The sequence below is a fragment of the Cryptomeria japonica genome, chromosome 7 (genome assembly GCF_030272615.1).
Source record: "Cryptomeria japonica chromosome 7, Sugi_1.0, whole genome shotgun sequence".
NCBI lineage: Eukaryota > Viridiplantae > Streptophyta > Pinopsida > Cupressales > Cupressaceae > Cryptomeria > Cryptomeria japonica.
This window is the reverse complement of record NC_081411.1, coordinates 38561991-38575751: the sequence shown is the minus strand read 5'-3', so window position 1 is coordinate 38575751 and position 13761 is coordinate 38561991. Positions and strand designations below refer to the sequence as shown.

Here is a 13761-nt window from a genome sequence, read left to right as displayed (position 1 = left end):
CAACAATACTCAATCATTAAAATATACAAATATATCTGTTTTTATGAACAAATAATTATATTATCATTTATATTATAATATTACATATTTAAAAAAAATAAAAATTGAATGAATATAAAATTACAACCTTAGAATGTAAAGCAATATGAACATAAATCATATAAAATAGTAGCAGAAGGTGGATGATGAGGATGATTTGAAAAGCAATTATTCCTAACAATGGAGAAGGTTAGAGAACTGCGTGTACCATCATGGTCACTTGTATAGTCCCCAATTGTGGTTTACAACTGCGATTCCCCCGTCCACAACAAGATTATGACCACTTACATACTTAGACTCCTCACTGGCCAAATACAATGCCGCATATGCAACATCCTCTGCTTTCAGAACTGTTCCCTTCAAGTTGGCTATGCTGTGAGCTACAGCATCAACTTTGGAAATTTCTTCTTCTGAAGAATCCTTTCCCAAATAATTCATTACCAATTCAGTGGCGAGCGCAGCAGGAGAAATACAGTTGACTCTGATGCCATATTTCCCCAACTCAGCTGCACCGTTCTTAGTCACACCTATAATTGCATGCTTAGAAACTGTGTATCCATAAGGCTCCATGCCTCCCACCATACCAGAAACACTCGATGTATTAATAATGCTGCCTTTTCTGTTTGGGATCATAACGCGGGCTGCGTGCTTAATGCCGTGCATTGCACCTCTTGCGTTTACATTCATGGCTTTGTCAAATTGGTCCATCCCGTAATCTGCAACGGTACCTGTCTGTCTGTCAGTGACTCCTGCGTTGTTGAACATAATGTCGAGCCGTCCGTGTTTTTCCATGGCCAAATCAACTACTGCGCTCACGTCTTGCTCATTGCTTACATTACATTGGATGAAGGTCGTATGTGGCGAAAGGGATTCCGCAAGTTTGTGACCTTTTTCGTCTGCAATGTCAGCGATGATGACTTTGTCTCCATGATTTGAAAACAGGCGAGCACTGGCTGCGCCGATACCTGATGCTCCTCCTGTGATTATTGCGATCTTGTCTTCCAGTCTGCAATACATATATACATAGCTCTTAATTGTCTTGGTGATTGAATCACTCTACACAATACACTCTCAAACCAGAGATTATGCACTGAACAATAATTCTTAAAATTCTTAATAGTAAAAGTACTTTTCAGTGTGTTTAATTATGATATCAAATTTATTGAGTTATACTTTAGTGCTTACATGGTGTTCATGTAGTGGGACTTCTTGGAGGTCATCTATTCTTTTTAAACTACTTTATGTTGAAGGGAATTAGCAATTGAGTTTTCACGAAAATCATGTTCACATAACTTTGTTATTCTAATTGCTAAAGTTTCATCCATGTTCTATGTTATGAATCATAACATTATAGAGTTGTTTTGGTTTGTTTATTGATAAATGGGAGATATTTTATGTTGTGTGTCAAATTATGATATTCACATAAATAAACAATAACTTAATTTTTATCAAATTCATTAATTTATGTTTTATGAATGACAGTTCGCACAATTCTATTTTTCACAAGATAAAATGGTCTGCTGATCAATGGATGAGCTAAAAGGACTCTATAATGAATGATTAATAAAGCAAAACTTTTGATGAAGCTTTTGTAAATGTATTAACAAGCTAAGTGAATTTGTTGCTGAGAAAAATAATGAATAGTGATGCGCTGCAAAATGGACAAGGTTAGTCAATGATAAATAACACACAAGACACAAGAAAATCGTTAGTGTTAGTCAATCAAAAACTAATCTAAATAGGCATATCAAGAGAGATACTAAAAACATGCTAATATATCTAACAAATGAAACAAAGGTAATGAGGCATCTCCAAATGCCTCTTAGCATGCTCTTAGCTCCTTCTCCCTTGTTCCTCTCCTCTCCAAGTTCCAAAATAGTGTAGCTCTTAGCAGCTTTTTGCACTATGGATGCTTATGGAAGATTGAGATTGTAGTATTTTGCTCTAAATGTAAAATGAAAAGCTAATATTAAGCTATTGATGCTAAAATTGATTTATTTTAACCAAAATGACAATACATGAGTTTGCTATGCTAAATGCTCTCTAAAATGCCTATAGGTTAAATGCATACAAGTTTTCAGGATCTGAATTATGAAGAAATGGGCTCTATTTATAGGAAAAATGGAGCAATGGATGGTTGAGATTGAGCAATCTCAACAAGGGTCAGGATTGAATGATTTCAAATCCATGTGAGGGCTTTCAACCCAATCCCAGGATGACAAGTGTCAATGTGAGATAGGTTGAGAGAAGAGAGAATAAGCATTAAATGCTTGATATGACCTTGGGAGTTAAAGTCAAGGCTGGTTGAATGAATAAACTCTTTATTCAAAGAATAAAGCTTTTATCCAATGGATAAACTCTTGTGCAAATGTGAAAAGGATAAATGTGGTCAAAACAATAAATGTTTGGAGAGACAAGTTTGAAATAACCATAAATGGTTATGTAAGAGCTATAAATGGTCATGTAAGAGCCATTAGTGGTCTTGGAAGACTTTGGGGGTTAATTTGTTGAACACACAAAGCATTAAATGCTTTTCAAAGACTTTTGAAGTCTTTGAGAAGTGATTCCATTTTGCTTAGGAATGTGACAATAATTAAGGGATGGATTAAGCTAATTAGGAAGGGGTTAGAAGAATCTAGAAGGGGATTAGATTTTGCAAGTGGATTTGGTGGGTGAGGGAAAATAGGATTTTATTAAAATAAAAATTCATTTATTTCAATAAATGTGTGCAAGTTGCATTTGTAGGAAAATGCAAGTGGAGGGGATAATGATTTAAATAAATATTTTATTTAATTTATTTAAAAAAGGAAAAAGGGGATTTTAATTAAATAAATAGATTTTATTTATTTAATTGATTGTGGATTTGGTTTAATGAATTAATTAAAATAAATTGAATAATTTATTTAATTAATAGAAGAATGCTTAGAGATGAATTAATTAAATACTAATTTAATTAACTGATGGCTAGTGGATTTTTAATCAAATAAATAGCAAATATTTATTTAATTAAGCTGGACAGATTTGTGTGACTACAAATAGTAATAGGAAAAGTAACCTCTTAAGAAAATTCAATTCTTCACATTCATAAGTCTCACCTAAATACTAACAGTGCTAAATAAACCTTTTATTCTCATTAGAAATAAATGTATATAAACTACTACTCATAAAATATGAATCAATGAATTTGATTCAAAAATTATATAATTATATATTATTGTAAAACAAACATAAACCTTTTTATAAGAAATTAATTCACTCTAATCCATCCATTATTGAACATAAACAGTACCATTAAATTGTTACAAGTAAAATATAACTTTGTCTGTAACTTTTACATTAAAAACTATGTTAAAAGTATACGTATTACATATAAACAGATGCTCTTCTTAAACAATTCCCATTTTCAGTAAACATATGTGGTGTTATCTTTTTGAAGCTATTCTTAAAAGATACCCATTAAGTTTCTTGGGCAGTAAAATTTAATGTTAAGGCCTGTGACCTGCTGGTTTGAAGTAAAGCAATTGACCAATATATCCATTATCTCTTATATACTTAGAAACCTAAACATTTAAATAATTTATAAGTTGGGAAAATTGTTACTTTAACAGGTGAAAAAGTTGTTAGTTAAGAAAAACTTTATTTCTGAACTGGGTATCTAGTCACTTGCAAATTGAATGACAATTAAAGTGAATGGTCAGGATTATTCTATAACTCAGAATTGTTGAGCTTTTACTAATATAATCAGCAAATTATAATTTAGATTTTAGCTGAAACAAAATTTATGAACAACCAAATTGACTGGCAATGAAGCATGAAAAGATTAACGATCTGGATCATCAGGAAAAAGTAAAGGATGAAGCAACTACCTTCTCACCAGATTAGCAGCTGCGCCACAAGACATCTCTCCCCAGGATTAAATCTGCCAGACTGTATAATGGATAAAGAAACCTTTTGAACTTGGGATTAGGTAACGCTTTTTATTGCACAGGTCCTTCTGATTAAAGCTCTTCTGACCCACAACCTCATTCATACCAACAAGCTTATCGCCTTGAGCATGCCGATGGAACCAAATTTGCCTACGTATGATGATATTTATATTCTGTAGCACTTAACTACATTCACTTCGACGAACTGGAGATAGAAGATTCTGCCGTATCTCAACTACAAGACTTTTACAGCCATTTATTGATAGAAAGGACAGACGCAAAGGGTGGTGGAGAAAACGAGATGCACCAGGAACTTGATATAAACAGAAAAGTTGGGACGGCGAACATAAGTTTGAAAGGCTCACGTTAAATCTATTTAATGTTTTGGATATGCTCAACTCAAAATGAGACAGAAGTTAAAATAGCCGAGTCCATTTCTTAACTCCATAATTTTGTAGTTTTATGAAGCTGCAGTTCATCGTATCTATTTGTAATTAATGATAACTCCAAATCTAAATAGACATCCTGAATAGCTTTAGAATTTTTACAAATTCTTTCGATATGTAAGATTCGAAATGAGACAGAACTTACAATAGCTGTCCATTTCTTACTCCATAATTTAGTAGTTTTGTTAAGCTGCACTTCATCGTATTTATTTATAATGAATGATAACTCCAGTATAAATAGACATCCTGAATGGTTTTAAAATTTGTGCAAATTTATAGTATTTTATAGCATATGGAGTCTACAGAGATATCATCGACAATCGATGGTGGATTGACAGAGATGGGACATATTAACTTTCATTTGGTATGTTTCCTGCGTTTTCTTTTATCTTTCGTATCAACTAAGACGTCTCCCTTCGGCATTGAATGTGAGGAGGGCTTATATTTTATTGTGATATCAATGTATTCTAAGTATTTGTGTTCAAAATAATTAAGATTTTAAGAAGGTAAGAGTTAAAAAGTTTTGGTATGCTAGTGAAATAATTATGAATGAATTCAATAGAGAAATTTTGTTGAACATAAAAGAATCTGAAATCGTAGAAGACAAGGCTTTGATTGTATTTCAAATGATTTGAAACTTCAAAAAATAGATTTTAATAAATTTTATAACTTTTATAAAATATATATATTTCTAATATTTTAACATTTTGGAATTCCTTTTTTTTTCAACTCGTTTATTTTTAAGCGTGTATTTTTTGGATTTCTATTAGATTATAAATATTTTTCATTGGCTAATGCTTTTTTATCAATTTTTTATACTTTCCATACCTTTTATGTATGTTTTGGTTTTGTTTCATGATATATTAGATTTTTATTACATTTCCATTTGCTTAATTTAGGTTTTATTTATTCATCATTTTGGGTTTCATTCATTGTCATGTCTTCAACACAATTATTGTTTTGGTTTAGCCTCTGGGATAGAATCATGCTTAATTCAAATTCATTTCCCATGCACCTTATTGTGCTGCAAGATTGATTCCTACAATTCTAAAAGATTTAGCTAAAATTGAATATTTGAAAATGCCAAGTCATACATTAAAATGAGTATAGGGGACTCAATGATGTTTATTCCTATTTTTCGTTGTCATGAATAATTGTGATTAATAGTTCCTACTCTAAGCATGATAATAGTTTGAATCTTTCATTGTGGTTTATAGGTAAGTGCACAAGGTCATACAGCATAATATATTGCACTAACATTATGGATTGAAAATTCTAACCCATAATACTAGTGCATTATAATATGAGTATGTTATAGCATGTTCATATTATAAGAATCTTGAAAGAAAAAAAAAAGAAAAAATGATTGTGTGTTGGGTTTTTTATAACTTACAATATGTGCACATTATAATGCACATGTGTTTTATTTGAAGTTACATTGGAATACCACCCTCAACATTGAACTTAGAGCTATATGTAAGGTGTCTAAAGAAGTGTTTTTGCATAAAACATGAAAAAAAGTAAATGTCAAGTGTGTTCTGAAATAGAGATCACATTTCAAGATATTACTTTTGAAAAAGGGTAAAGACTAGATCAATATTTTGTCACCTTTCTAATCATGTACTTTTTAAAAACAATTTAACTACATTAAGGTGTTGTCCTTCAATAAATTTTTATAATATATTTATTTTTCAAAAATAAAAACTCATTTATAATTTTTTTGCTGACACTTTTTAGTTTCTCACAAAAAATTGAAAAAAATTACATTTGGTACATGTTATACAACATTATATACATATAAAAGGAATGATTTCAAGAAAATAATGAAAACTTTTAATTTTCTTTTGGCTCACATTTCTATGTGTATGTTTTGAAATTTTAAAATATATATTCGATCAATTAACTATTCAAATAGATACAAAACTTGGAAATATCATCAGGGCTTTTTTTTTGTTCAAAGCTTTTCATCAGGTCGATTTATTTATATACTAGCATTTATATCAAAAGAAGGTGCAATGGTTACATCAATAGTTAAATATATTTTGAATAAAATGTTGGAGGTACAAAATCAAAGCTTAAAACTTGTATTTATTAGTGTAAATTATTTATAATGTAAATGAAGTGATTTTAAAATATGCAAATCTAAGAATGCAAATTAATTTGAAACTATGAAATCTGTTTGGAGACTCGCCTGTAATACATTATGCATAAAAAAATTAATTTTACAACAAAGTTGTAAAGTGAGTTGTTTTTTTACTTTTATTTATTTATTTAACCTTTAAAATAAATTTGATTGGCCCACTTGTCTAAATCATACTTTATTTTTTCATGAGTGTTTTTAGAGCTTTTTTGCCCACGTTTGGAGTACATGACAATGAGTCTTTTCCGTAGCATCCTCTGTGTTAGTGTTTATAATTTTTTTGGGGTTTTGGAATTATTATCGACAATCTTTGACATTTGTATCATGTGAAAATAGGATTTCATTGAGTTTTAGATCACTCATTCATTTCAATTCGATGAAGTTGAATTAGAAATGATGTTGTAGTTAAGATTAAGATTATATTAACAATTAGAATTAGTATTAGAGTTGAGATTAAGATTATAGTTAGAATTCAGTTAAGATTATAATTAAATTACTATATAATTAAAATTATTTTTATATTTATAATAATAATAATCATATGACATTAATATAATGTTAATATTAATCTTATAATACAATTGTTTTAAATTAAAAATATTCTGTTCAGTAGAATTCCCACCTATCATGGTGACTATTAGGAAAGGTCCTTTCCCACCTAGTTATCCAAAGGAACCATTTGGAATGGACTTGCAAGCAATGTTTTAGTTGTAGAAAAGTAAATGATCCAGACTATCATTGACACATATGTTTGATTCTTTCACGCCCAAAAAACCCAATTTTATCATAAGCAATAGATCTAAAGAAATGAAGAGAAGCTAAGCTAGATAAGTGATCTACACCATTTCCAGTCTCACATTTTAGTGAATTTCATGGATGATTTTCTTGTCCTTCCAACTTGATCATTAGAGATGTGGAATGAAAAATTTATACAAAATCTTGAGTTATGTCATTGATTACTTGAAAAGGGATTTTGAGGGATCACAACATTAAAATTGTTGTGGTAAAGTTCTGCTACTTCTGTTTCCAACATCTTGTATTCTAGCATTGGTTTACTACATAATTTTTTGGGAATTCCAGGTGAAACAATTTTTTTAATAGGTTGAAAATTCCCAAACGCAAAGAAATTTGAAGTTGTCCAGATGTTTGTTTTTAAAGCACATGCATGGATCTAGAACACCAATCCTTTTTTCTCTATAGGTAAAATAAAAAACAAATACCCAAATTTAAGATGCCGAAGAAAATTTACCTTGCTCATTCCCATAGTGTTTGTTTCTTATCAACATCATGATCCTTGGTAAAAAGAAATATGTAAATGGCATAAAACCATTTATGAGTGCAAACATAGCGGAAGTGTTATATTGCTACTGTGTTAGATCTAAATTGAATAAAAACACACATTTCTAACACTTCAATTATAATGATGCAATGTCAATATTATTTCTATCCACTGCTTATTTCAATATCAATCTCAATCTTAGAGCATTATGTAGAGAAAGACAACTGCTTATTTCAATCTCAATCTCAATCTCAATCTCAGAGCATTATGTAGAGAAAGGTGACTAAAGGATGTGCTACACATCCATTTTATTACACACAACAACTGAGTAAACTCTTCTACTATTGCATACCTGTATTTCCAAGAAAGCCCTTGAAAAGGGTAAGCAAATTCATTCTCACATCAAAACATAAGTTTACCACCAACAAAATTTTATGTAATACACTAATACACATGTTTGAAAAGTGCATAAGTTTAGTTGATGCATTCCATGTGTTTAACCTAATGACTGAGGGAGATGTCCTCTCTTGTAATTTCACCTTTGTCAATGCACTCCAAGCCTATGTCAAACTAAGAGCTTTATAATAGGGTTTGGACATCCATCAACACATAATGTATTGAGTTTTTTGTAGTTTTGAAGGTGTGTTTGTGGAAGTTGCTTAAGTGCAGCTCATGTTGGATGTTCAACAAGAGGATATTTTCTATTTTGTAAATAGAATGTTTCCTAGAGTTGTGAGGTTATTACCAAGAACAGTTTGATGTGTCGATAATTTGAGTTATGTAAGGCGAGTTTCTTTTCTCTCACTTCACGTAAGGAAAGTTCCAGTTTGCATCATGTAAGGAATGTTTTTCTTAGATTGTGCCATGTGAGGAAAGTTTCTATTCTCTTGCATAGTTGATGTTTTCATCAAGAAGGCTATATATGTAAAAAATTTATAGCAACTAGGATGGTATTCGAAAGGAAATTTTACTCTTGAAGCTGAATAGAAGACTCAACATTTGTAGATTTTTTTTCCCATATTGGGGTTTCCTTGGTATATCGGTGTTAACTCTGTTTGTGTGATTGGTTTCTTGTGAATTGCTTTCACTATTCAGTATTCTTAATTAACTCAGTGTATTAATTGTTACAAATCAAAAAAAAAATTCTGTGCTATTTGTTGAACAATTAATCTATTGTTCGGTTATAGAAATTAACATGGTATTAGAGCTGTAAACTCTGAATATGAAGTCAAGTTTTTGTATCACGGATTTCTTTAGTATTCAGTTTTCAATTCCTTTAAGGTATCTCTGAGGCATAATTGATCTAGTAGGATGGAGTGAAGCTTGAGGGGTTCACCAATGCCAATTGGGTAGACAGTACAACTAACAAGAAGAGCACTTCAGGGCGTTGTTTCAGTTTGGGATCAGGGGTTGTCTCTTGGTACAATAGGAAACAGATGTCAGTTACACTGAGTTCTGCAGAGGCCGAGAATATGGCAACCAATATGGCTACATGTGATTATATATGGATTCAGAAACTTCCATCTCGGTTCTTTGATCAAGAGCAAGATCCTTCAGTCAAGTTACAATATATTTTTATGGATGGGCAGATAGTAGATATCCGAATGAAGGATTTGATGAAGAGTAAGTTTGTATTTTTGAAAGATAAGATGAGTGTTGTGCAGAACACCTTCCTCTCTAAGAGGGAGTGTTGATTTTTCTATTGTTTGGAAGGTGTGTTTATGGAAGTTGCTTAAGTGCAACTCATGTTGTATGTTCAGCAAGAGGATATTTTCTATTTTGTAAATAGAATGTTTCCTAGAGTTGTGAGGTTATTACTAAGAATGGTTTTATGTGTGGATAGTTTGAATTATGTAAGGCGAGTTTTTTTTCTCTCATTTCATGTAAGGAAAGTTACAGTTTGCATCATGCAAGGAATGTTTCTCTTAGGTTGTGTCGTGTGATGAAAGTTTCTATTCTCTTGCATAGTTGATGTTTTCATCAAGAAAGTTATATATGTAAAATTGTTGTAGCAACTAGGATGGTATTTGAAAGGAAAGTTGGCTCTTGAAGCTAAATATAAGATTCAACATATGCAAGTTTTTCCCCATATTGAGGTTTCCTGGGTATATCGGTGTTAATTGTGTTTGTGTGATTGGTTTCGTATGAATTTGCTTCCGCTATTCATTATTGTTAATTAACTCAATGTATTAATTGTTACAAATTAGATTGTTTCTTTTTTGTGATATTTGTTGAACAATTAATTTGTTGTTGGGTTATAGAAATTAACATAATGGAGAGCAAATTTTTGTTAGACGATATAGTTTCAAATGTACTAGTACATATGTATGCAAAATGTGGAAGGATATACAAGGCGCCCGAACTGTTTAATAAAATACCTAAAAAAAATGTTGTCTCATGGACCACAATGGTGGCAGGATCTACACTGAATGGTCAAAATGGGTATGTTGAAAAGGCCTTTGAAAGTTTTAAGCAAATGCAATTCGCAGGTGTAACACTAGTCTCCATAAACTTTACCAGTATTATATTAGCTTGCAGCAATGTGGGAGCTTTGAAACGGGAAATGAACATACATCAAAGAATATTAAAAAGTGATTTTTCATCTAATGTTGTAGTTATGAATGCTTTTATAGATATCTTACAAAATGTGGAAGCATACATAAAGGCATATGAATTGTTTGACATAATGCCTAATAAAAATGTGATCTCATGGAATGGCATTATTGTAGGATACACATAGAATGGATGTGTTGAAAAGGCTTTAGAAACTTTCAAACGTATGTGACTGGCAGGCGTAAAGTCATATTATACAACATTTGTCAGCATCCTTCCTGCCTGTGTAAAAATGACAGCTTTGGGATAGGGTATGGACATCCATCCAAGCATAAAGGATAGAGGAGGATTATTAGATGTTGTAGTTGCAACTGCCTTGGTAGATGTATGCAAAGTGTTGAAGCATCCTCCCTGCCCATGTGGAAATGGGAGCTTTGGAATAGGGTATAGACATCCATTAAAGCACAACGGATAGAGGAATTTTGTAAGATGATGTCATCGCCACTACCCTGGTTGACATGTATGCAAAATGTGGAAGCCTTAGAGCTGTTTGAGAAATTGCCTCGAAAAATCCAGAGATTTTTTATCATGCAAGGACGAGAATGTGAATTTTAGGGGCGATTGGCAGTGTCCCCTTGCCCTGTAGTAGCAGATGCATTTGAGTGTTGACCTAATTGAGCAGAGGTCAAATTTGGGAGGCGTTATTTACCGGCTCTTCCTTCGAACCCGGCACTTGTTGAGAGAGCAGCGATTACCAAGCCGAAGAAAGGAAAGAGCAGCCAAGGCGTAGGCCCTGCCAAGGATGTTGTTGAATATTCTATGTACCAGGCAGAACAGAGTAATGGTGATAATTGTGAGGAGAAAAATCTGTTAAGGTTTTGGCTGTTAAAATTTTTGATGTTGAGGTGAGAATGTGAGGTTGTCACTGAGATCAAAGTACTCCATTTGTTGAAATTGGAACAGCATCGCAACGCGCAAACCTCCTGTAGGTTCGTAAGAAATGATAATAAATGCTTGTGCATGGTGGGGCCGCTAAAAAAGTAGAGACGAAAAATTAACCAGCCAAAAAATAGTGAGAAGAATTAAATTCAGGTGGGCTTGGCCCACATATATAGTCTATGGTTTAATTAATTTTTAATAATTTTATTTTACCATATATTGCATATTTTTGTCTATGTAATTAGAAAATAAATACTGCTCTAAATAGATCGTGTTTCACTTCATATTCTAATTAACATTCAATAAATTTAATATTCTAATTTTGTTAATTGTATTTCACATAAGATACACATCTTCCTTTATACTTAAAATCAAATCCTCTACTAAAGCCAAAACTTGGTAAAGCTTATATTTTAATATTGATCAAAAATCATTTTCAAACTTTAATATTCCATGACTCAATAAATTTTATTGCAAACCACACGATATGGAGATCAATAAATTAAAATATTAAAATCATCTTTATTAATTAGTTGAATTATATAAACTTTAAAATTTAAGTTTAAGGTTTATTTACAAGGTCATAGCATGTAACTCCTTGATGTACATAGAATAGAATGAGCTTGCCTATATAAATATTTATTAAGATGGGTTGTACTTCTTTCATATAATTTGTACTATCCTAACTTAATATTGTTATAATATAAATATTTAATTTCATTTCTTATTTTTTCAAATTATTTATTTATTTAAAGAATAATATTATATTATTTAATTAAATATAGATTATACAAATGCATCTAGATTTTTTTTTTAAAGTTTAATAGTACAAATTAACATTAAAAGTTATGAATCAATGAACTGACAAACTTGGACCTTTCCACCTTTAGTACTTTCCAAACACTGCAGTTTCCTCTAATACGACTGATCTTCCCCCATCCACCACCATGTTGTGACCGCTCACATATTTGGAATCCTCACTGGCCAGATACAAAGCAGCCTCCGCAATATCCTCTGGTCTAAGATTGGCTTCCCTTAAGGGGGCTACAACCTCAATCGCCATCTCCAGCTTGGTCTTTGCCTCTGGTGAAGGGTTCACTCCCACATAATTCAATACCAGATCTGTGGGGATTGCTGCTGGAGAAATACAATTCACGCGTATTCCACATTTCCCCAACTCTGCGGCACCGTTCTTTGTCAGCCCAATAACCGCATGCTTGGATGCAGTGTAAGCATAAGGAGTAAATCCTCCTGCTATTCCTGCAATACTAGCTGTAGATATAATGCTGCCCTTTCTGTTGGGGATCATAACGCGGGCTGCGTGCTTAATACCGTTTATTACTCCTTTTACATTGACGTTCATCACTTGCTCGAAATCCTGGATATCAATCTCTGCCACGCTCCCTTTCTGCGTGCCGACAACTCCCGCGTTATTAAACATTATGTCCAGTTTTCCGTGCTTTTCCATGGCCAAATCCAATGTTGCGCTTACATCTTCCTCCTTGCTTACGTCACAGTGGATATATGTCGCCCAGGGAGAAAGGGATTCCGCCAACTTTATACCAGCGCCATCTGCAATGTCTGCAATTATGACTTTTGCTCCATGATTTGTGAATAGCCGAGCAGTAGCCTCTCCAATGCCTCTTGACCCGCCTGTAATTATTGCAACCTTGCCTTGCAGTCTGCACAGAATAATTACACTTTTTAAAGCAAATAGACATTGAAAAAAATTAACTCATGAGAGTCCCCAGTATCTGTTTTATGTGCTTATGCAAGGAAAACATGGAATGCGCTGACAGAAAGAGCTGTTTAGAGTGTAAAATCAGCATAGACTTTGCTTAATAAACAATAAAGCTATCAGAAAACAACAAATCTAAATCAGATTACATTAAAAGAGAGAGGAATGTTTAAGGAAAGTAAAACCTTCTCCAGAGAGCAGCTGTGACCTCTCTGGTAGACATTTCTCGAGCTAGAAAATACCCTTGAATAATATCTTCCCAAGAACCGGCTTTATAGGGAAGTTCTCTGGAATTTGGGTTTTTTTCTTTAAATTTAATTGATTGTTTTCAATTTGTTTATCACATGGTTTATTAAAATTAAATTATTTAATTTCAATCAATTATTTCCGTGTGATATGTCCTTAGTTTGTTTTACAAGCTTTCTCATTTCCATCTTTTACATTCTGACTGTTATTAGGTAGATTGCATACCTGTTTAAGATTTGCATTGGGATGGCTTGAATTGTCCACTTTCACACATCCACGGATAAATTAAAGGTGCACGCCACTTCCACGTTTCTCTCGAGGTACAAGAGTTTAAAGGTGCACGCCACTTCCACGTTTCTCTCGAGGTACAAGAGTTTAAAGGTGCACGCCACTTCCACGTTTCTCTCGAGGTACAAGAGTTTAAAGGTACACGCCACTTCCACGTTTCTCTCGAC

At 32.5% G+C, this 13761-nt stretch overlaps 2 protein-coding genes across 2 annotated transcripts; both read right to left on the bottom strand.

Moving 5' to 3' along the window:
- Positions 1-255: 255 nt before the first annotated feature.
- LOC131056267 (short-chain dehydrogenase reductase 2a-like) lies at positions 256-1056 on the bottom strand. The gene has a single exon (XM_057990618.2). The coding sequence runs from the start codon at positions 1054-1056 to the stop codon at positions 256-258; it is 801 nt and encodes a 266-aa protein (XP_057846601.2).
- An 11050-nt stretch (positions 1057-12106) lies between these two features.
- On the bottom strand, positions 12107-13402 carry LOC131056288 (zerumbone synthase). The gene is made up of 2 exons (XM_057990635.2): positions 13246-13402; positions 12107-13004 (listed from the first exon to the last, which is right to left on the bottom strand). Exons 1-2 carry the CDS (start codon positions 13281-13283, stop codon positions 12209-12211), a joined length of 834 nt encoding a protein of 277 aa, XP_057846618.1. The 5' UTR covers positions 13284-13402; the 3' UTR covers positions 12107-12208.
- Between the last annotated feature and the right edge of the window lie 359 nt (positions 13403-13761).